The sequence below is a fragment of the Anoplopoma fimbria genome, chromosome 12, assembly GCF_027596085.1.
Source record: "Anoplopoma fimbria isolate UVic2021 breed Golden Eagle Sablefish chromosome 12, Afim_UVic_2022, whole genome shotgun sequence".
Classification (NCBI taxonomy): Eukaryota; Metazoa; Chordata; class Actinopteri; order Perciformes; family Anoplopomatidae; genus Anoplopoma; species Anoplopoma fimbria.
Genome location: NC_072460.1, coordinates 3,481,914 through 3,507,129, shown reverse-complemented (window position 1 = coordinate 3,507,129; position 25,216 = coordinate 3,481,914). Strand labels below are relative to the sequence as shown.

At 44.4% G+C, this 25,216-nt stretch overlaps 1 protein-coding gene across 1 annotated transcript in view; it reads right to left on the bottom strand.

Moving 5' to 3' along the window:
• agrn (agrin) overlaps window positions 1-25,216 on the bottom strand; it is a 232,876-nt gene that overhangs the window by 74,660 nt on the left and 133,000 nt on the right. The window contains 4 exon segments of the mRNA XM_054608599.1: window positions 213-419; window positions 3,563-3,787; window positions 5,799-6,023; window positions 24,020-24,235. Of these exon segments, the coding sequence (XP_054464574.1) occupies window positions 213-419; window positions 3,563-3,787; window positions 5,799-6,023; window positions 24,020-24,235 (873 nt within the window).

Sequence of the window (25,216 nt, the reverse complement as noted above, 5' to 3'; positions counted from 1 at the left end):
CTCCCCAGAGAGCATCACCGAACCATTTTCAAACACTTTTAAAGGTAAGTACAGACACACGTACAGTAAGCCTGGAAGAAAGAGAGGGAAAGAATTGAACACATTGAATACGCATTAAAATAGGCAAAGAGAGAGAGAGAGAGAGACGGGGGAAGGATTGAGAGGGGACAGCGTAAGCCCCCCCTTGCTCCCGTCCTCCAGCATCTACTCACCACAGGGCCCCGGGTGCTTGATGGAGATGTGGGCCTTGCTCAGACACTCGGCCTTGCGGCGGGCGCAGTCGTTGGTGTAGGTGTGGCCGTCTTTGCCGCACACGGGCTTGTAGGTGCCGTCGCACTCGATGGGATCGCAGGAGCAGCGGGCGTTCTGAGGCTCCACCACACACACGGCGTTGAAGAGACACTCCTCCTGACAGTGGTCTGGAGGAAAAGAAGAAGAGGAGGTATAAATGTAGGATCTGCGGATGGGTCTTTTTTCATGCTTCGGATTATTTAGAGTCACCTAAGAATAAACACATTTCCAGGCTTGTCAAACCCTTCAGTCATCTGCATGCGTGCTATTTTTCTCCACTGCATTCTTCAGGTTTTTCTTTTAATTTGTCACCCATCTGGCTAAACACTGATAAGCCTTTTTTTTTTTTAAGAGCAGTTTCCAACCGCCACTTTTGTAACAGTGTGACGGACTGCTCACAATAGAGGAAAGGACAACAGAGGTAGTCAGAAAGCGTAAAAAAACAACTTTCATGCAGCTGTAGCAAAGTGTCGAACCGATTCTCCCTCCTCCTGCGTGTCACGCTCGCCGGGGTCCATCCGCGGGGGGAAAAAAATCTGTTTTCTTTTCAAACAGTAATTACATGTTAAGGTGGAATGATGCCACTTGCAGCGCATGTAAAAGCTTTTCTTTCAGCGGCAGAGGTTAAGCCTTTTGGCAGGAATAGTTGTAACAGCTCACCAGAAAATGATTCTATGTTGTGTTAATTGAGTGGTTATGGAATACGTAGTCATTCTAAGAAGAATCTGAGGGACTGCTCACAACTATGGACAATTCAATAACACATCAATGTAATTGCATTCAAACAAAAGGAATACAAATAACACATGAACGACCAGGCAGATGAAACATGAAGCCAATATCTGCCAGCATATTGCAGGTTGACAGCTACAAGGCTGGTCAAATAAAAGAACGAGTTAGTTTCTGTTTATCATGACTGTTCATTATTTCAGAGAATATAAGGTGAAAAAAGGAGATAATTTGTTTACTTCAGAACATCATTCATGCTTTCGGCTGAGGGTGAATTATCCTGACGCTCGGAGAGTAATTTACTATTGTGACAGAAATGATAGCTCTTACCACACAAGAGACTGGATGATGCAAAAGTGAAAATATTAGATTTCATTGAAATAGAGTAGTTTTAGTTTCAGTCCAGGATCATTTTGTTTCTATTTTTCTGTTGAGTTTATTACAATAATCTCCTTGTAAAAAACATTGTGATTGTCTGCCGTTAATACATTTTCTTTTGTGATGTAAGCCAAGAGCAGTGACTGGAGAACCCATCTAACTTAATTAATAAAAGTTCTCAACTAACTTTAAGAAAATTGGGGAACTCAAAACTATTTTAAGGTCAAGTTAAAGTTTAAACTGTTATATGCATCACATTTTGACTCACTAAGCAGAAATCTACTGTGGAAATTAAGAAGAAAAAGAAAGAAACACTGGTAATGTGAAATGGCAAATTTGCCATTGAAGTGAGAAAATCCAATTTGAAGCAGGCCTCTCTGTTCTGGAGGCGCTCACTGGGCTTCGAATGTATTTAATTCCTGATCAGTGGATCAAATTTGTACAGCAATTCAATTCCTTCTTTTATTTAAAAGCCTGTCATGCCACACTTAATTACGTCGCTGCTGTATCTGAGTGAGAGGGCTACGAGGATGTGCAATGTCATGGTTACATGTCGTAATGGCCATTTTCATTAGATACCAATTTGTGATTTGCTTAGGGATATGATTTCACGGATCTCTGTTTCAAATGGAATTATTCTTTCATTTGAAAAAAAAAGAAAAGAAAAAGGGGTGGGGGGGGGATAAGACAAAAAGCCTTCATCCAATGTGCTGGCACACATGTCCGCGCACCCACACTGACACGCAAACACGAAGCCAGGCCGGGATTTGTGCAATTTAAAAGCCCTCGCTCCTCCGCCGGCCTGTCAAGCCCAGCGAGCGGGAGAACCGGGGTGTGTCAAAGGAGTGTGCATCAGCCTTTATTGTTGGCTGCACCAAAGGGCTCCGTGGAGGGATCTATTCCTGTCTTTGTTGTTGTCTGGATGTCTCGGTACATGTGCTGCCGTTACAACCTACACAGATGCGGCTTTGCTGGGCCCCCGCCGACAACACAGCGGGAAAATTGGATTTCCTCCGATGGCTATCAGATGTACAGTATGAGCTGACAGCTCTTTGTTGACTAAGGCTTAAACCCCCTGTTCTAATAGCACAGATAACAGCCCCGGAGGCTCTTATCGGGCTTGTGGCGGCCACTGCTAGCATGGATACACTGTGTACACTCCCCGAGACCCCAAGAGCCACTCATCTATGTGCCATGCAGCAGAACACAGTGACAGGGTCAGCTTTGGCGCTAGCTCACCTACAGTAAACCTGTGAGAATTTAGAGGATGAAATTGTACGTGACAATGTGATGCAGATGTTTCAGGGCTGTGTTTCTGCTCCGTTGAACCCTTTAAAACCCATCCCAACTATTCCTGTTCAGCTGTGATGTATTTGGAAACGTAATGTATCACACCGTTGGAGTGCCAAACTGCCTGGAAGGTTTGGGATGTGCACTCTCCCAACACAGTACCCTGATTATTTTTTCACAACAGGGCATTCTTTTTGTTCATGACCCAAAAAAGTTGGATCTGTCGTCACATATTTATATATATATAAAACATGTTCATATTCATGTAACTTAACAAAGAACTACCAGTCTGTAAACATACTACAGTTCTGCAGGTGGAACAGAAAAGTGCTGACTAATCTTTATAAACAGATTCTGCATTCACATGTAAAATCTGCAGGTAACGAAAGAAGATTTTGGTATCAGGACTATTTGTTGCCCAAGTAGTATTGACCAATCACGTTCACGCTAGCTTTGGTTGAATGCAGGTAAACAGACGTGTTGAGAGAAAAAGGAGGCGGAAGTACCACAAAGGCCACAAAGCTCGTCCTAACTGCCCTTAGGACGACGACTATTTTAACTATTTTTAACTTTTTTTTTTTTTCTTTTTACACTGTGCAATAATAGTTAAAAAAGTTAAAAATAGTTAAAATAGTTGTTGTTTTTTTCTCTGTCTGTAAATATAATATTTCAGTTATTGTTGTTTTTTCTACTGTTTTTTTTTATTGCTTATTTATAATACTTGTTTTATTTTATTTTTATTTTTCATTTTTTATTTTTATCTTGTCTTCTTCTACTATGTCTCTTGTGTGCACTTTACTCTACGCTGTTGTAAGCCTGCAAATGTCCCCGCTGCGGGACTAATAAAGGATTATCTTATCTTATCTTATCTTACCCAGCCTCCTGCATCGTCCTGCGTGGACCTTCCTGAGCTTGATGCCTTTCTGCATGCTCGTTGCTCCCATGGCGCACTCGCTGGAGTAGGTCTGTCCGTCGCTGGCACACAGAGGCTCGTTGCCCGGGGTGCACCACTCCGGCAGGCCGAATTTGAGGGGCTGGCGGGTGAGAGCCTCCACCCGGCACATGGTGTTCAGGCTGTTCTCGTTGTCTTTGCATGGGTCTGTGGAGAAACAGCCTTTCATGAATATGTACTGCAGCACAGCCCGGTATGTGGAGCAGTTTCATCAGTTGGTGACATACAAAAAATCTGTCTATGTTAATTAGAACCTGGGGGATTGAACGAGACAGCTTTCGGCAAACATATCTCTGAGTATTTGTCCATCTTTGAGTTCCTTGTGGTAAAGTCAACAACAACATCTTAGCAACAAGGAAAATAAAATAAATGGAAATAAAATACATGAAAGTATAACAGGTGGGTCCTGGCTTAATTGCCTCAAAACTGTTCTCCAAAGTCAGGTCTCTGTTTGAGCTTTGGTGAGCTATAGGATAAATGTATTAACTTTTTATTTGTCTAGTAATTCCAGAGAGAAGAGAACAGAATAGAAGAGAAAGGAGGAGACTTAAAAAAAACAAAAGGGAACAGGAGACATGATCCTCCATCACTGTTGCTCCACAGATACTATCAGTGGACCAGCAGCTGAGAGCTGCTCAGACTGGGACCTCGGATGTTGAAGGGGAGACAAGGAAATGGATGAAGAGACGGTTTGATTTGCTCCCTGGCAACTCCCTCCTTCCAGGGGGAGCGTTCGGTCTGGCACGCTCGGCCGTATCGGTCCGTGATCATAATGGAATTGGTTTGTGGATGTGTGGGACGGGGGGGTAGTTCGCTCCTTGAAACAGGAGCCCGAGCTTTATCCTGCCCGCTACGCTTTCAGCATGCGGGAAGACAAAGGATTTATGTAGCACCGTGACATATCAAATCACTGCCAAGCTGCCGGCGAGTCATTCAAAACACGGCGAGGATGAAACACCCTATCGCCAGGAAAGGGTGTAGAGAGGAGGAGAACGGGAAATGGTTTCCAAGGGACCTCTGGCAGGAATACAAAGAGCGACAATGCAGGGACAAAAAAAATAAATGGATGGAGCGCTTTGGCTGCGGAGGGGCTGGAAGGCGGAGCGACCACGGCCGGCTCTGGCCAGGCCTCAGGTTGTTTTCTATCAGCACGATGCAAAGGCTTCCAGAGACTAGCAACAGAGCAGTAATGCATGCAGTGTCTCTGCGTAACGCAGCACCTCAGCCGCCAGCCACACCATTATCTGAGGGAAAGACCATTACCTCCCATTAACTGAGAAGAACAGCTTCCAGGATCCATGCGCTCCTCCAGCTGAGCAAGTAGGGTAATTACAAGAAGAATGGCCTGTTTGCTGTAAAAACTAGCAGCTCAGATAAATCAACTGCATTTGTCTGGCTACGGCTAGTGACCTGAAATAGCCAAGGCTTCAGATGAAATGGCTGTAGGAAGATTTAGAGGGACCATCAGGGCCGAACTGGTCCCCCGAGCTTTTCGGCCCTCCCCTTGGGAGGACGGGACAACTCGGGTCACTTTGGCCGACTCGGGCTGGATTTATACGACCAGCCTTCCGCCGACGGACCTGCACATCCATCTCTCTTTGCCCACCACTCCGCTCTGTCTCCCGGAGGCTCCCGCTGCTAAGAGACAGAGCTTTTGTCTCCTTTTCATTCTTTCCCTCCATCTGGCTCAAAACAAACAAACCGAAAAACTCAAAGTTGAACGCCTTGGGAGTAAACAGCTATCGCCTGATGATAACAAGGATGAGCAAAAGAAAAAAAAAAAAAAAAGGCTGGGCCACACGGAAAACGACAGCTCTGAAGACCCACTTAGAGAAAACAACAATTCGCACCACAGGAGTACCTGTGTGAAGCGAAGCAACCTGAATGAAAAATGAGAATTAGCAGAGGCTTGCCGTAAGTAAGTGGGGTATGCGAAGGAGAAACAACAAAAACATGAGGTAGTAAACAGAGCGGAGGAAAGAAAAAAGAGGAGCAGAGAATGTAGAGGAGAAGAGAAAATAGTCATTCCAGTCATCTATCAAGCAAAAATGCCAAAAAGGAGCATCCAGGGCCTCAAATGTTGAGGATGTTCTGCTTGTCCCTTTCTTTCCGTTGATTTAATATGTCATCAAACACATCTGAAGGTCTTCAGACTCACCGCAGGGCCCCTGGTACTGCACCCGTATGTTCTTCTGGGTCTTGCAGGCGTGCGTGTGGAGCTCGCACTCGTTGCGGTAGTCCTCTCCGTCGCTGCCGCACACCGTCTGCTCGCGCTTGCCCTCGCAGCCGAGGGGGCACATGCACTTGGCCGAAAGGCCGTCCGACGACTGGACGCAGGTGCTGCCGTAGGTGCAGGCCACGTCAGAGCAGGGGTCCTTCAGAGCTGCAGGCGAGAGGGGAGACATGAAGACGAGGGTTAGTCAAAAAGCAGACGGGGTTCCCCACATTGAAGGTTACACCTGTCAGCCTGCAGTTGTCCTGGAGACTCACTGCTACTGCTCAACAGAGTGCACCTCGGATGACAGGCCGACTTTATTTAAGTGGCTCCTGGTGCACTTTTTGGAAGCCCGGCGCAGTTATCGAGGGTTTGAAGAGCTACTCGACACCCCTGGGTGAGAGGACGCACTCCCACAACTGTCTCCTGCCACAAAACAAGTTGCGTTTCATTTCGCAGCAGAGCAGGAATTGATTCAGGGAGCTCTGCATTCACAACACACTTCTCTATTGATATGCTCAAGCATGCTTTAATCGACACGGCTGAAAAGCGACCCTCTGAATATTTACCTTTCCACAATTGAGGCCGAGAGAGAGAGAGAGAGAGAGAGAGGAGAGAGGAGGGGGAAAAGGGGGGGCGAGAGGCGTTCCTCCCCCTGAGGACTTTGTTTCCACTCTAATTAAACAGTGTGCCACTTGTCGCTGAGTGACTCATTCCAATGATAGGACAGGGTGCAACTTTTAATTTTGCCCGTGTTCGCCACTGATGGGGGATTTTCTCGGGGTTCCATGTGCTCGACAAAAAGGCGGCCGTGAGATTACAATCGCTGTCATCCGGCGGCGTGATGCATATTTATGACTGTCACGGACAAACACGCTGTGGGAGACGGAAGCAGAAGCAGAGCGTCGGCAGCCTTCTCATTTCCTAAGCTCGCCACTTTTAGAATAAATATTTACCCGTGTCTGATATTATCCCCTCTTTTGTTACAGCCGACATGAACGGATTTCATTTTAAAGTGTCTGTCTGTCTGTCTGTGTGTGTGTGTGTGTGTGTCTGTCTGTGTGTGTGTGTGTGTGTGTGTCTGTGTGTCTGTGTGTGTGTGTGTGTGTGTGTGTGTGTGTGTGTGTGTGTGTGGGGGGGTTCGTATATTGAATCGTAAATTCCTTTCCTGTGCATTTCATTTTGCTGGGACCGGAATGCGTGAGGAGATATATTATGGATGTGTAGGAGACAGGAGCGCTGCGAGGAGCGCTCTTGATCAAAGGATGCACCCCCACCTCGCTCTCCTCGTCTTCATGACACATTTTCTCCCCCCCCTACTTCTTTTTTTTTCACTCCCTCCTGTCAAGTCCTTTTGAGGTTTGGTGCGCGAGACTCGTTAACGACGACGTTTTCTTTGCTTTTTTTGTCATTATATATTTGTGCTGTGTTGCAGCGGGAACTGACTCCAGCACCAATTTCTGACAAAGACACTTCTAAAGTAACTTCAAAATAAAGTACCCAAATTACAGCTCTAACTAATGGGAGATTGATGGAAAATGAAAATCATAAGCCATTGTGAGCCGTCGATGGTGGTTTAATGGAAGCCAATGGGGACTTGATGGCGATCGGGACATTTGGCCCCTTTTCATTTCAGTCTAATCACATGAACAATGACACGCTGATGGCCTGTGGAACACAGCGCCGCGGTAATGACCTTGTTGTCAGAGCAGGTAAAAAGGTCATGTGGAATCACAGCAGCAGCAATTACGCAGCAGCTACAATCACTGCAGAATGTTTTACTTTTATAATAGTACTTGTTATGTGGCGCGCCGAGCAAGTGGATATAACCTTCGGCCATACTGTTACGATGCACCTGCTCTGCTGCAAGGTGCTTCTTCTCGATGCGATTACGGCTTCTGTAAAATGGCTGTTAAGGTGTGAACGAGGAGGAAGATGAGGGACAAGCCCAGCGGTCCCCTCCACCTGTTTGCTTTGTGACAGTAAACAGCATCGTCCTCGCACTTCTTGATCTCATTAAATAATATTTTTTTTTCTCTCTCACTCTCCAGCCCTCCTCTCCTTCGAGCAAAGCTGGTGTGTTGACAGCGAAAGGAGGGTGGGGGGGCCATAGTGAGGAGCACGAGAGCTAGGTAGCATAGGAAGGAGAGGTGGGGGCTCCTGATCTGAATGCTAACAGGGGCCGATTTGGAATACGAAGCGCAGTCTGGATGGGGCGTTAGTGCAGATAAGCCTCCCCCTTCTCAGACTCAGACAAGCAGGCAAATTGCCGGGGCGAATGTGATCGGTGTAACAAGATCCCAAAGACACAAAAAAACAAAACACGCTCGCCACAGCAAACTTCAGGGAGTTCTCGCTGATATTTTCTCATTATTATCATGTGAAAGGTGGCACATAAAAGAGAGAGAGAAGAGAGAGCCGAGAAAGTCAGCAAAGCTGGCTTCGCAAAAATTAGAATGATCCTCGCTGCCAATTAGATCAGTCTCAGGAAAGCTCAGCGAGGTTTAGACTGCAAAGATAATGAGGGAATCAAAAAGAAAAAAAAGTCAGATAAGGGTACAGATAGAAGGAGAGATAAAGACACAAAGTGACACTGAAGCAATTCCAGCACAAACAGAGATGACATCTCAAACTTATGATGGGGGAAGGAGGACACTCCACATTCTGGGGCCCAATTAAAAGAATATCACGTAATGCATTTGCTAAATATTGATCCATTTACATTTGATTGGCTCATTAACGAAACAATTGCTCCAAGGCTTGCATCATTAGAATGGACACACCTTCCTGGAATATCTACAGTCAGCAGGTTGGCTTCATTTGAAGACGCTGTGTGACCGGACTATTTTGCGTGCCTGATTGTGAATTCATGTGCTGGAGCGTTTCCTGGAAACACACCTTGACCTAGACTCTCTCCCAGCTGCACATATTAAGAACTTTTGAGGAGAATTTTAAAACCCAATCTGTTGAGAGGGGGAGGTTGGCGACGTCTCCCTGTAAAGTGGGGCAGAGGGTTTTTTTAGGAAGATGGGGGGAGGGGGGGATTATGGTGATCCTCTCCCCTCTCATCTCTCCCCCTGGCAGCCAGCAGACAGCCAGGCAGGTGGGGAGCTCTGCTTGCCTCTGATCCACTGTTTTGTGGTGCACTTTATTAATGCTTCATTAGGGACTGGGAGCTGTCAGCGCCATGCTGGCTTTACCTGACGCCCTGCCGTCACGGCGCCGGCAGCAGCCCAGATGTGTGTGTGTGTGTGCGTGTGTGTGTTTGGAGATTGTGCGTGCTCATATATGCCACTTCACGTTTGCAGGCAGCCGTGGAGTTCAGATAAGTCTGCAAGTGATATGTATAAATGTGCATCTGTGCATGCATGCGTGTGTGAGTGTGTGTGTGTGTGTGTGTGTGTGTGTGTGTGTGTGTGTGTGTGTGTGTGTGTGTGTGTGTGTGTGTGTGTGTGTGTGTGTGTGGTGTGTGTATGTGTGTGTGTGTGTGTGTGTGTGTGTGTGTGTGTGTGTGTGTGGGTGCTTCCCGTTGTGCTGGTAGTGATAAAGGAGGGAGCAGGGGATTGGCGCTAATCAAATGCAATGATGCGATGTGGGGGGACTTGGCAGTGAGTGTTCTAATCAAGAACCCCCCCTCCCATCACCAGCAGGAGAGGAAGAAGAAGAAGAAGAAGAAGAAGAAGAAGAAGAAGAAGAAGAAGAAGAAGAAGAAGAAGAAGAAGAAGAAGAAGAAGAAGAAGAAGAGAGAATGTGACAGAGAGAGGAAAGCAGCAATGAAAGGAGTTAAAAATAGGGCTGCAAAATACTGCAAGAGAGAATCAAACGTTCAGACATTAATAGTAAAGGAGTAATTAAACATTTTTGAAAATATTGTATGCTTATTTGCTTTCTGTCTGAGAGTGAGGCGTGAGCCAAGCTACCCGTCTCCCCCTATCTTATAGTTTTTATGCTAAGCTAGGCTTAACACCTGACTCCAGTTCCATCCTTGAAGCTCCACTAATCAGTATTTACCAGCCGGGACAGCGATGCCCATATCGTTTTCCCCTTGAGTGTGTATGTGGATATGTAAACTACACACACACACACACACACACACACACACACACACACACACACACACACACACACACACACACACACACACACACACACACACACACACACACACACACACACACACACACATACGTTATGGGGTTGGTGGAGCAAAAAAGGAGAGCAGAGAAAAGGCAGAAATATAATGCATATTTTATACAAGGCATCCAACCAATTAAATATCGAATACAAAAATCAATAGAACACTATGCAGCATAAAACTGCAGGTTTTACTTTACTTTATTACAATGGTAATATGCACAAACAGCTCAACTTATACCTTAATCAAAACTGTTCTAAATGGTCATGCTTTTCCAGAAACAGTGTTTGATTTATTTATTTATTTTCTTGTGTTTGTCCTATTTGTGTTTGAAATGAATGCAGTATGTAAATAATATAATGCCCTAACAAATGTAATGAATTTTTTTTTATTCCCTGGAATTAAGTAAATTATGGGGCGGATGTGGCTCACGAGGTAGAGCGCTCGTCCTGCAACCACAAGGTTGGTGGTTCGAACCCCGGCCTCTACAGTCAACATGCCGAGTTGTCCTTGAGCGAGACACCTAACCCCAGGTTGCTCCCGGGCGCTACCTAGCAGCCCACTGCTCCTCCGGGATGGGTTAAAATGCAGAGAATTGTAAAATTCCCCACTGTGGGACTAATAAAGGATTGATTATTATTATTATTATTATTATGCAATTTAAAGTAAGAAAAATAAATGAACTATTGTTATAATAACAATTATAACAATAAGAAAAAAAGATTTGATTGGTATGCAATGCTGGGCGGGTGAAATGCATACAGACCACAACAATGAGCACTAACCAAAAATAATAATAAAAAATATATAAATATGAGGGCGGGAAGGGTCGAAACAAAGACGGGGAGGAGAGAGCGAGGAAAGGCTTAAAGTTGAGAGGTGCTGCAGAGAGAAGTGTGCAGAAGTGAGATAAGGGAGAAGGGTCAGGATGGGTGCAAGAAAAAAGGCAGCACGGAATGGTCAGAAAATAAACAAGATTAACGGACTAGATCAATAGGAACCAAGATCCAAGCACTAAATGTGGATGAGAATGTGCAGCCAGATATCTAAACCAAGTGATGAGGAGCAGGAGGCGGAGACTGAGGGAAGGCCAGAGGATTAACAGTCCTGCACACCTCTCCAACATGCCGGCCTCACACACACACACACACACACACACACACACACACACACACACACACACACACACACACACACACACACACACACACACACACACACACACACACACATTTTCTCTTCTGTGGGGCCAATGGCTGGAAGATGATTCTGTGTGCTTGATGTAGCTCTTCAAAGAGCACCATTGAACCGCAGCTGTTGCACTCTTTTTTTACACGCTTTGCTGTTTTACCCTTGAGAATGGAAAATGAACCACGAAAAAAAAAAAAAAAAAGCCCTCATCATAAACTGGTGGCCACACTCACAGCAAAGTAGTGTGAGTGTACAGTGGAGACTGTCTGCTTGGGCGGATTCGAGGCAAAGCAAAAACTCAGGTTAAAAAAAACTTTTAAGCCGACATAGAACGGTGACATTAATTGCTGCACAAAAAAGAAATGATGAATGTTAAAGTAAAATATAAATGACAGATGATAACACGCTCAAATGTTGCGATGCTGTAAGGTCTTGTGATTCCAAAATAGACAATTTCTGTGCGGTGGCTGTCATTTCTCAGCGGCAGATATCTCGAGCTTGAAAAGTGCAGTGAAGCGCAGGTGGGGTGCTGAAAAGCCTACGCGGGGCCCATTTATTCTGCTGAGTGACAGCAAGGAGGCAGGACGGGATTAAATTGTCTAGATGTGGCATTTATGACAAACACAGATAGAGATGTGCCGGTCTTTGAGAGGACAGCGCACCGATTTCACGAAAAATCACTTAAGTTCTTTAGTTAAACATCAGCGTGTATTGAAACACACATTTAGAGACGCTTCATGTGAAGATCACTTGTAAAGTAAAAAGAACTGTGTCGTAGCTTGATTCTAACCATTTAAAAACACAACTTTTCTTGCCCCAAACAGCTGGTGAGATTGAGGCCATATTGGAGGTTTTCTTTGGACATGTCTGTTATAAATAGAATATATAAATATATATAATTTGTATATGTGTAACAAAACACAAATGAAAGGGAAGTATTTTGTTGTATAATCAGTCCAGGCTTTGTGTATTGATAAAGGTCAGATGATGACTACTCTAAAAAAAACAAAAAAAAAACAGACTTACTTACAACTGCCCTTATTTCTGACCTGTAACCGAGTTCTCGAGATTAAAATGAGGAGCCACAAGCTGATGGATAGTCTCTTTAACCTTGGGGCCTCCCTGTCACCTTAATGGTCGACTCAACTTACTTTTGGTACCCTCCCCGTCCTTTTCTCACTACATCATCCTCATCGCGACACTCTTAATCCTTTCATCGGCAAAAGAGGAACGTCAGTCTGCACTTTGTCTAAAGTTTTGCAGGCTGCCATCTTTTAAATCTGGGTCAATAAATAAATAAATGGCAGGTTTGTGCAGGATGTCTCGTGTCCAGCTGGTGACCATTCTAGTAAGACTTACCTCAAAACCAATACAGAGTGAATTGAGTTAAGCATCACACAGTCAAAATGTGGCGTTGGTGCCAAAATAAGTGGGGGGACTGCAGTCAGGGATGCTATGAACTGCTCGTTTGTTTACCCCTTGAAGGCCGGGATCCCAGATAATCAATAATGCATTTCTGTTGTTTAAATTGTCGAGTTCTACACCCGGCACCCCTGGATCAAACTGCTGAAACCAATTAACTCCTTAGAACCAATTAGCAGATTTAGCGCTACAGCAAACATTTATACCACGGCTACGGTCCGATGATGACATGCATTCTATCACTAAAACTTCACTGAGAGCAACAAACAGGACAAATGACTTTCGTTTTTATAATAGTTTAAAAGCTGAATAAATCTAACTTTATGCCCACAAACTGACGACAGGATGAAAACAGAAAGATGCCGAGCTTGAAACCACTGAGCTTGCATCAGAGAGAGAGAGATGTATTCAGAATGTCTTCCCGGGCCTAGAAAGAGGCACCAGGACTCATTTGGACTAAGTGGCGCATATGCCACAAGTTTCCTTTCATTACATCCTGATTAACGGGAGCCGGTGGTGGTGGGAAGCCAAATTCAGCACTGATGTGCAGCGAAGCGTTGGCTTATCATGCTTGGCCTTTGCCATGAACATTCGCTAATGAGTGATGGCCGCTGGGCGCAATATGCTGTTCAGAGCTGCTATAAAGACGGATGCAGAAGGTGTTGGTCCTCAACACAAACACGAGCACAGCTGTGTATGGACATACAGTATCAACACACGGTCTGCATGAATCCATGATAAGCTACAAGACGTGCACTTTAAATCTCTGAATTATCTCTGCCAGGGGATTATGTATTCGGTGTTTTGTTTTTTTTTTGCGTGCGTGAATCTCTGTGTCTGTCTGTCCACGGCTAACCTAGCATACTGCTGGACCCATTAGCCTCATATTTGTTGTACTCATTTATGACTGTGTGCCAAAGGACCTCTCCTGGTTGCAGTGTTTCAGACTTTTTGAAAACACATATCATTGACAAAGTATTTATTGACTGTTTTATAGCGTCATTGACCGATGACTCCTTAATAGTCTTAACCTTAATGTATGTATGTTTGTGTATAAGTATCCTTGTGTTTTAAAGGGGGGTTGGCAATTGTAGTTTGTATTTATTCAATCAAACATTACAGCAGTGGTTGTAGCAGACACACCTGGCAGAGATCTGTACTCCACTGAGTGCACTTTTCGAGTTCACTCTGCTTTATCGCTCTTCCCCACAGTCCCATATAAATAAATGTGTTTAACAGCTCCCTGTCACTTACTCATCTAAAAGCTATTACATCTATAGCCATTTCATTAAAGCCGTCCTAAAGTCAGCTGCCCTAGAGTCAGTGGTTCCCAAACAGAAAAAGATTTCTGCTACATAAAAAGTTATTTCATTTTTTCTGACTTGTTTTTTTATGAACTGCATTTTCCATATGAACTATGAATATGGCTGCTCACAGCTTATACAGCAGCTTGTGACCTGGCTATATATGGTCAGAAGCAAGTCTGATTTTGTGACCACTCTAAACTTTTCACTGTATTTTCTTTAATCAGCTGAAGCGAAATCAGCAACAGCGATAAGAACTTCATCAACAAAGGAAAACAAGAAAATTGTCTCTCGTAAACAAATGCGGAAAAATCCACAGTAATGAGCGCTTGGCACCGAAGATTGAGACTGTAATGGGAAAAATAACAAAGATCCAGTGGATTATAATTAAAAAAAAAAGACCAACATGCTGTTTATGTACTTCTGTCTCTCTCACACACTGAGACATTTGCAATCAGATAAACTCCTCAAATCAGCGCGCCCATTTCAGCCTTGCAATACACTGTACGACCCGGTTTAAAGCGACAACAAGTTATGCTATTTTGATAAGCCAGGAAAAAACACAGAATAAAGCTGCAGGAGGAGCAGAGAGTCCTGACATATATTCAGTGCAAACAGTTGATGAAAATAACTTGGATTGATTCTCTTCCCTTTTCTGGCAAGCATCATTACTGCAGGCAGGCGCTGTGTTTGTGTGTTTCTGTTATTCTAATTGTGAAGAAAATAGTTTGATCTAGGAGTGAGAAAACAAACACATTTTAGGGAGAAATGAAGGTATATTGGCCCGTCCTCACAATCCTCACAAAGAGAGAATGAAGTGAATGTGTTGGGTTCTTCATGAATTAAGTCTAAGTTCCATGCTGCAATTTAGGAAACGACTAAGCTACAGGTTTTATAGGATGATGGGAACAATTTTCTTTTAAATTATGAAAGAAAACGTCTATTTTAGTAGCTAACATGAAAGAATAATAATATTAGTTAAACTTCAAATCTAATCATTGCTCTTTTTTCTCCAATTGCTCAATTTAAAGCTTTTATCTTTAAGATTTTCACAAAATAGGGCCAGCATTTTTTCAAAAAAATAACAACAACTGTATTTATGTCTTTATATCATATATATATATATTCATATATAAGTTCTTATTGTTACAGGTGAAGTCCACCATTGCCACGTGCTATTCAAATTGCTCAAGCCAGCACATGGGATTCACAGGCAACATCATATGCATGTACTTCATCATTGCTGGTCATCATTTTCTTTATTTACATTTATGTTAACCTTAATGTTTAACTGAAGGCTGAGCTCTAGGAAGCTAGGCAATTGCAGAGCAAACATTTTCTACTTCCTGGGATTTGCATTAAAAGTGACAACCACAGAGAGGCTTTTAATTTGAAGCTGCCACAGAAAGCCAGTTTGTCACCAACTGGGGTTAGAGGTGATATTGTTTCCTGTTTTAAAAATGCAAGACATGGTCATTTTCTGAGCTTTTTGTCAGCGGATCTGCATAAAAATGTTCCTAACAAGAGTTAAATCTCCACAAATGTTCTCCTTCAGCTCCCCTCCGTCCTGCTCCTGAGGACAAAACACTTGCTCTCCTTCCACTCACTTAACCACATTCACATTCCAACCCAGGTGCAAACCGTGTCTCATTAGATCACCAACATGAACAGGGGCAGGACTGTGGGTCCCGACGAGCTGGATCGATAACCACTTCATCTTGGCTGCGAGGCGATTCACGTCCGCACGCGCAACACATGACCACGTCCGTGCGGCTGAATATCTCAAGATGGGAAGACGGTAAAAGCTCTGAAAGTTTTACATCTGTGTGATGGTTTAAAAAATCAGCAGAGGTGGAATTGACAATCAATCTCCCATTGAATGCAAGGGCCGTCTAAATTGCCCTCTGCTGCCACAATGTGAACACAGCATTACTCTGGGGAGTGAGTGCAGTCGATGGAGAGCCCTCAAACAAGTAGCAAGGCAGGAGTGGTTGTGTGTGTGTGTGTGTGTGTGTGTGTGTGTGTGTGTGTGTGTGTGTGTGTGTGTGTGTGTGTGTGTGTGTGTGTGTGTGCAGTTAGGAATACAGATATATATTTAAGATATTGAATATTGTCTCTTTCTGTCTCTTCATGCCAGTAAAGTCTTTGACTGACTGGAACAGCATTTAGTGAAAGAAAGTTTGGTTTATATGAGGACGTACATTGTGTGACACGCCACACACACACAAATATATATAAATATATATATATATATATATATATATACACACATCCCACAGAAACTAAGCCAATACAGACACAAACAGTCATTCTTCAGAAATCCGCCTCCTGACAGTTGTCGCCATTCTTGTTCCACACAAATAAAATACCCGCTATTGTCTGCTGAGCTGGTAGTTATCCACGTATTTTTCAACACTGCCTTGCCTTTTTATCATTTTTCACTCCTTTCCTTGTCCTCCGAAGTATGCTCAGGGAAAATAACAAATAACGATGTATTATTCAGTAGACGCCAAATGCATAAATACATTAAAAAGTCTCAAAACGCAACCACTTTGTCTGGTATTAGCAGGTGTGTGTGTGTGCGTGCGTGTGTGTGTGTTTGTGCAGATAATCGCCTGCAGGTTTGAGAGAGGTGAACGCTGTATAGGGAGAGAGAGAGAAATGAAGAAGACAGGATCCGTCTTACAAGTATCAGTGAACGCAAACGAGTGGAACAGCGAGTAAAGATGGATAGCCCATTATTATCCCTTTATGTGTGTGTGTGTGCGTGCGTGTGTGTCTGCGTGTGTGTGTGTGTGGCGAAGGCCGATTACAAGAAAGTATGTTTTTCAATCTATCTGTTTGCAAAATGCCTAGAGTGAGTGTATATTTCACTAAGTACGCCTGGGATGTGTGTACATGCATGGGGGTATAAATACAGTATCAGTCAACACACACACACACACACACACACACACACACACACACACACACACACACACACACACACACACACACACACGCAGTCCGTCTGTCAGGTTCTGCATGTTATGGTTATGAATACCAAGCAAGAGTCAATGCCCTAGGGAAATGAAAGCACGAAAACCGAGTTATTTACAATGACCTCTCGCCCTGTGTGCGTGTGTGACTGTGTGTGCGTGTGTGACTGTGTGTGCGTGCACATAAATGTGTTCAGCAATCACCCCGGAGGAATTTGATTACTCTATGTGTGTGTGTGTGTGTGTGTGTGTGTGTGTGTGTGTGTGTGTGTGTGTGTGTGTGTGTGTGTGTGTGTGTGCGTGCGTGTGTGTTACTACTGATGAGAGAAGCAAAAAGAAACAGAAAGAGGCAAATGGAAGAGAGAGGGAAGGGACCGAGAGAAAGAGAAGGAGAGAGAGAGAGAAGTTAAGGAGTGGCAAGAGCGTGGCAGAGCTATTTTTGGCTGGTACAACGGAGACGGATGGAGAGATGAAAAAGAGAGAGACGTGAGGGAGAATGGACTCAAAAGGAAGAGGGAGGAAGAGGAAAAAGGGAGGGAGGGAAGGAGGGTTAAAAGAGAGCACTGAGGAGGTGAGAAGAAGAAGCGGAGGGATGAGGAAGGAAGGGAGGAAACGGGAAGAGAGATATTGGAGGGATATAGCTAAGGAGGGAGATAAAGGGTGAAGAAAAAGTGAGGGAGAGGGAAGAAGGAAAGGAGAGCAGAAGAAAGAATAGAGGAGAAAAAGAAGTAGAGCTGCAGAGGTAGAGATGACTGTGCAGAACACTGTTATCTGCTCTGGCAAAGCCAAAAAGTCATCTCCACCATCTCCAGCTATTACCACCGGTCCATTGTCACCGGGGGCAGCCGGTTGTGTCACCGAGGGCAACAAAAGAGGTCGCCAGTAGAGGAAAAGGAAGAAGAAGAAGTGGAAGAGGGTAGGTGGGGGTCAAAGGAGGAATAAAGCAGGTTGGCTTTCATCTCCTGACTCTCCCCTCAGCTCCAGAATGAGGCTTTTGCTTGCAGGAGATTTCTAAAAGCTTCCCTCCCTGCCAGCCTTGAGCCCTGCGAGGGGATAAATCAGGGCTTTAACTGGCCCGAGCCCAGACACCTTAACAACCAGCCACACCAGCGCCAGACAAAAGACAAAAAAGTGCAACTGGGGTAACAAGCTCAGGCCAGAGACAGCATTCGCTTCTCTGCGGGGGAAAAAACTTTCACAGCGGTGGAAAATTAAAGGGGAGGAAAAAAGGAAACACGACACAAACTGTCTCTGTGAGGTGGTGTCGTTCCACCACGAGCAGCTCCAGTGCTCCTGGTGACAGATGTGTGGATATAATGAGCTGTCTTACATGTTACTCCAACATCTCACATAGGTGATATATTTGTAGTGTGACTCAGATCATTTTCATACTTGTCAAAAAATATTCCGTGTGTGCCGGGAGCCCCCCATGTCTTGTGCGGAGGTGTCTTTTATTAAGGTGCTCCTTTCATTTGCAACCATCTAAATCAATCTCAGTTATTTTCAAATAACGCATTCGATACGGAAATACAGTACAGCATGTTCTGCAAAAAAAAAACACTTTCGCAAATATATCCAGACAGAGGACTCACAAATAAAGACTAATGTGCTTCGACTTTAAGGAGGGAACGTAATTGTTGCCGGGATAACATTCACTTTGACACCAGAGACCGGGCTTTCACAATCCTTAATTTTCCAAACAATAACCAGGTGCTTTGAGGTTTTCGAATCATAATCGTAAAAATGTTAATCATGCTTTAGTTGCCAAGAGTGAATATTGGAGGGGGTAAAAAATAAATCCAAATATAATGAAGATTTTACAGATTTGTTCAACATAAATGTTTCCCCATTAAGGTGATGGAAAATGTAATATCGCCGGCGTTAGGGTTGCTGCAAAACGTTATTTGCGAATGCGAGACAGTTGTATACGAGACGGGTTCGGGCCTTTCAAGTAATAAATACAGAAAACGAATGCAACGGCATCAAATCTCTGAACGACGCTTAGTTCTATCTGTAAAGCTGCACCACGTTACTTCTATGTTTAAGATGGAGAGGTTCACATCCGCCCGGTATCGGGTCTGATTGCCTGCAGTATGTTAGAGCAGACAGAGCAGCAGGTGTGGTGTACTGATGCCTTTCTCCTTTCACTGCGAGGACACAAGAGTCTGTCGGTTCTGGAGAGATAAAGCCCTCTCTAAAGCACAGAGAGAGAGAGAGAGAGAGAGAGAGAGAGAGAGAGAGAGAGAGAGAGAGGACTGATGGAGTAAGAGGCAGCGGGCCGTGCTTATGGCAAACTCTGGAGAACACACACACAAAATCAATCTCCATTGATCACTCTCTCGAACCCCACTCACCTCCACCACACAGCAGTTTTTTTGGGTTTTTTTTGCATTACTTGTTGCTCTCCTCCAAGAAGAAAAAGAACGGAGTAAGAAAGAAAAAGAAAAAGTCCATGTTCCACTAGAGTGGCCACACAAGATGAGTCCTGCAGCCCTTCTGTGACTCTCTCTGGGAGAGGGAGTGTATTTACCACTCCACTCCAAGTTCAATATTAGGAGAGCCAACACTGTGCGCACTCTCCCCAGCCAACAGCACAACACACACACACACACACACACACACACACACACACACACACACACACACACACACACACACACACACACACACACACACACACACACACACACACACACACACATTTCACTTGTCTCTCTGAACCAGAAAGTGCTTCTGCTGGGTGTTTCTCTCTCTCTGCCAGTTCAATCTTTTCTTAACTGACCGCTTTTTTTCTTCTTCTCGCCTCGTATTGTTGGGTTCTCCTGCTGGGCCAATTCACACGTGGCTTCTCCTTTTAATTTTCTATAGTATCAGAAGCTATTATCTGCTCACCGCCTGCACGCTTGACCGCCAGAGATGTAACCCTGCCCGTCATAAAGCATCCATCTAGAACAAAAGGAAGATAATGAGGAAGCTGGCGCCGAGCTGGTTTGGACCATTAAGGGCCATGTTATGTGGATATTAGAGCGGACCGTTGGGGGCAACTAAGTGCCCATGCCTCAACGACGTGTGGGTCGTTTAGTGCTGCCCTCAGGAGGGAACTTACACCGTTACCATGGCACTTAAATGTTGTAATAGCCAGTTCAACGTTATGAGTTAAGAGCTAAATGAATGGCGGTTGAAGAGGGATTTTTGCACCGGTCTGCCAAACTGAGCTAAGCTGAACTGTGCAGTCAGAAGAGTGGGAATATATATGGGCACCCGTCACTGGCGGAGGACTGGGATAACGGTGACATTGCTACAACGATGTCTGACAGAAGTGCAGGTCGGTTAACGTGAAACTTTATTTGCAGTAACAATCGCATTTGAGTTTTAAAAAAGTGTCGGTAAAAATCCCCGCTTGCACAGGAAAAGGTAAAAGGTCAAAGAAGTTGCTCTGTAAACTGAGATGGATTGATGCCAGTTTGGTTGCTAATTTTACTGTTTATCTTCCTTTTCTCTTCTCTAAATAAGTTAGGTGAGATGACATGACGGCTCACACTTTATGCTACAACTTTGTTTAAGCAAAGTAACCAAATGCCAATACCAAATCTCAACAATTAACATGGTGAAGGTAACAAGACCCAGGTTGTATTATGCAACGATTTCCCATTAGAATATGCAGATAAAGAAGGACATTAAATAATTATGTAACATTACAGGGCTATGTAACGGATAATGAGGAATGCAATGAAGTAGTGAGCATGTCACACAAGGGGAGAATATAAATAAAGTCAACGAACATGCATAGTAACATCAGTCACACAGCAAAAACGATCTCAAGCTTCTTTTAACAGTTACAAAGTCTTGTTGGAAATAAGGAAAGTCAGGAAAATGCAGCTGTGCCTACAGATGTGTGGGACCTACTGGTTGAAGATTCCTGCCTGTTTTCATAAAAACACACACCCCAAGCCTCAGACTCCTATTCAGTGATAACAACATGCTCCATATAACTCCCGTCCCTTTAAAAAATAGGGATAATCTGCCCCCCAAAAAACCAACGTATTTTGTGGCTGCACTCCTGAGTGCCAGATAAGACTCCCGAGTTGATTTGAATTGGATTTGAATCAGAACGGTTGCCAATCGCTTAGCCCCAATGAAAAAAAAACGAGGCTTCGCAAAAAAGCGCCAATCCAACCGCCCACATTATTCTTAAAGTAAAAAAAGCTCCCTCATTCTCTCGGCTCCTTCTCCTCTCCTTGAGCTGTCTCCTGCTTTGCCTCCTTCCCATCCTTGCCTCTCTCTCTTCTTCCATCAGTGCCTGACAACTCCATAATCTCAGGCTGAGTGACCTGTCCAGACCCTCTGTACCGGCTGAATTTATTGGAGGTAGAAAGAGAATGAGCACCTGTCACTCTGCTTCCCCTGACCTCCTAACACCCCTCACAGACACACACCCCTCACACACACACACGTATACCACCCTACACTATGGTACCTTCACCTCGACCTACAAATATCCTTTGATTCAGCCATACATTCTGAAGATCTTGTCGGAAATGGTTCATTTTACTACATTCACTATATCTTTTGATTCTTAGGTCCTGAGATGGCAGCTAGCTCGTTGGTCGGCAGTTACTTGGCCGTGACTGCCTGCGTTGGGTTCAGTGCAACATACAACATGAGATAAATCACATTTCCATTTGATAAGACGGTTTATACTTTAAGGCCAGCTGCATCACTACCTGGCAGCTTTTTCAACATATGGAGTCACGTTTGAGCCTGCGAGCTCCGTGCAGATCAACCAATGAGAAGAATGTGTTAAACCTCCGTGAAAACAGTTTTCAAGTGTGCTCTGCCACAGCAAAGTGAGAAGCTTACCACCTTTTTTCACAGCAGTTACCATTTTTTGCCCAAAGGTAATCACAGAAAAGATCTGAGGCCTTCTCAGGAATAAATAATTGAAATAAAATCAATGCGCCTACAACATGTCATGGATTCTGCATGGCCCGCACTGGAATATTAACTATTTAGGCCTGACTGCAGGATGTGTGAATGTTGAGTCTAAATGGCTCTCATTGATATGGTGATCAGGTGTGGGACATTTGGGGGACTTTAAAGGTCATTATATTTCATATCTGTTGGTTTGACAATGTGGAGTTATTTTCTCTTTCAAAGGAGAGATGTGAAATAATCAAAAACACGGCAGGTTGGTTAACAAGCTTTACCTTATATTCCCTTTCCTTAAACCAATTCTGATGGCAGTTGTGCAGAATGAATATTTTCTTACTTAACTTGAAGACACACATTCGTGGCGTGATTAACAAATGACAAAAAATGCAAAATACTCGCCTGCAAATATTACATTGGCTTTTATTGTGTAAGGTAAATCAGAAGAAGTTGATTTGGTCTGCGCTTCAATTGTCAAGGTTGAAAGGAGTAATAAAGTTTCAACCCGTTCCGTACAATGTGATTGGTCGATGCCTTAATTTGCTGTGTGAAAGTCCCAAAAAATATACATTTTATTTTGCTCGTTGTTCCGGGAGTGACATTATAAGAGAAAGGCTCTGTCCTGTTGGTGAGCAATACTATTATTAGAATGATCATTATTATTATGTTTTACTTTTTCTTCCTGTGACTGCCTGCTGTTGTTGCAAGTGGTAATTATGGTGCTTCTGATGGCTTAAACCCTCCATAAACCATCATTACAGCACTCGCACTGCTTTCCCTCCCCGGATTCAATCTACTCCTGTACTCACCCATTCACTCACTCAATCCCTCACATGCTTGCATCCCCCTCGTTCACTAAATCTTTCATATCTCATTCTTCTTTCAACATATAATTCCCTCCATCCCTCTCCAGATGCGTCTCCCCTGTACTCTCTGTTTCCCCCCCTGTCCTCACTCTTTCCTTTACGTCCTTTACATGTCTTCATTTTCCCCTCCGCCAGTGGTGAGCAGTCGCCGAGCTTGTTATTAGTGCCAGGTCCGGTGCCGGCACTGTAATCAGACCCCCGAATTAGCAGCGGGTCCACGCTGGCAGGCGGGCACGGCGCTGACAAAAAAACACTATGGTTATTATTATTGAGGCTGCAGCAATGTTGCAGCTTTGGCAGGAATCCGCTGCTCCCCTCGGAGCCCTGGATCTTGATGGGCTCTGCTAAAGAGAAGCAATGAAAAGCTACAGCAGGAGGAGTGTAGGCATCCACCATGGAGCCAGGGGATAAAAACAATCACTGGATGGCTACCAATGGGAGCGATGAGTGGCACACTTTTTGCTTGTAAGGGTGGCGCTTAAGCACTGGGAGCGTAGCCATATTGGAAAGACAAAAGAGTGGACATAATGGGAACATGTTTTTATTATTGGGGGATAAAGATAGGAGAGGCAAAGCCTGCTGTATGAGGACTGGGTGTAATAGGAGTCCCTTTATTTGACAATAACACGCAGTTTAGTGTCACTCAGAGACTCGTAGCTTTGTGTTTCATCAATTAACCACGCCAGTTTTCTGTCCCAAAGATGAAAATATACAAAGTCCCAAGGCTATCATTCTAAACCCCCCCTCCCCCCCACATTCGCCGTGCATGAAGCAGTTTATTCACTTAGACTTCACAGCATTGAAATTCCACTCTCACAGCGGTTGAATGGAGAGTGTCAGACTCGGGTCAGATTGCTTTCTGTTAATGCTGTAGATTCAATGAACTCTCCAGGATTGATCTTCTCTGGATCAAAGGCACCGATTTGATTTTTTCGAAACTGCCCAAAAACCTGTATATATATACCAATAGATACGCCTAAAAAAAAAAGGTGTGGTGATCTCATGAATACAAAGGAGCAGCTAAATTCACGTGTGTCTGTGCTTGGGAAAAAGTCTGCTCAGCGTCTCAAGCTTTCCACTGGCGAACCAGCTGGATGCTTTTATTGTGAAGAAGTTATGGGAAACGCGTCCCAAAGTTAGCAAAGTTTGCTTTTGCGGTGCTTTTCCTCAATAAAATCTATGGAAAAACCCTCATTAGTTGCACCGAAAGCACATGGAATTATCTCAAATTATTATCCATTTGAAAATGAGATCGGGTGAGTAGTTAAATATGGATATCTCCTGCTTCCAGTGTCTCAAAGAGTAGTTGGTCGGTCGTTAGGGAGGCGGTGTTACTTACAGCAGGGCCCCTTTCGCAGAACTTTGATGCGTCTCTGTGTGTTGCACTGGGCTTTCTCCAGCTCGCACTCGTTGGAATAGGTGGACGAATCCGAGCCGCAGACAGGCGCCACAAAGGACGGACAGTCCAACTTCTTGCAAACACATTCGGCCTTGGCCGTGTCGGCATGGTCACGCTCACATACAGCGCCGAAGCCACACAGCATCCCTCTGCAGCCTGCCAGAAACAGGAAGAAAGAAAAAAAACACAGCTGTTAGGATTTGTACAAGAACACCTGATCAAATGAGCACATTGCTTTGTGTCTCAATACCAAGGTCTGTTACAGAAAATCAAAACCTGCACAAGTTGAGTTTTCATGAATGAATGCAAAGAAAGTTTATGTTTAAACATCAGGCGGATTTATCCTAATATGCGTCTTTGTGCAGAACTCTACACAGTTTAGCATCGGGGGATTAAATGTGATCCTGGCGTAAAGCAAACAGATGCTCTCAATTCATTCTGGGGAGAATCTATCCACCCATGCAGAGCGAGCACAGTGTGTTGTTGGGCGTGCTGAGCCTGGTGCAGAAATTGGAAAAGCTTCAATGTAAAAAAGATTATTCTAAACTAAAAAGTCAGCAACAACATTAAATCAATGTACAGACAGCAGTCTTGTGGACGGTTTATGTTCTGCCCTCTGAAGAGGCAGCGGTCTTTGAAACATCGGTGATCCAACGTCCAGAAAAAAACTCGGAGGGACGGAAACACGCAGACAAACCAAGGTTAGCCAACCACTTCAAGGCTACACGAGTCGAACAACAACAACTCCTAAGACTTTTGATCCTCAAGTTCACACTGACTCCATTCGTTTTGATCGAGTGAGAACCTGCAAACTGTAAACTTTGTCAGAGGCCGCTGAATGCGCAAGGCGAACAGGGAGTACCTGTGTGCGTACACAACAACAACTTAGAGGGTAATTCACCCGCGTTGTGGCATCCACAGCTGCTGTGGCTCTGTGCCCACTGAGAAGGCTGTTGGGCAGCCAGCTGGCGTGACGTCCTTGCCACATGGCTAGGGGGGGGGGGTTAAAAGAGATGGCAAGCTCTCACAGGTAGCAAACCTGATTGGAAATCAATGGACACACAGCTATTTTTTACCAGTTGCTCCCAGGCAAAGACTAAATGCAAGGCGGCATGCCCACTTGGACCCCCAGGCAGG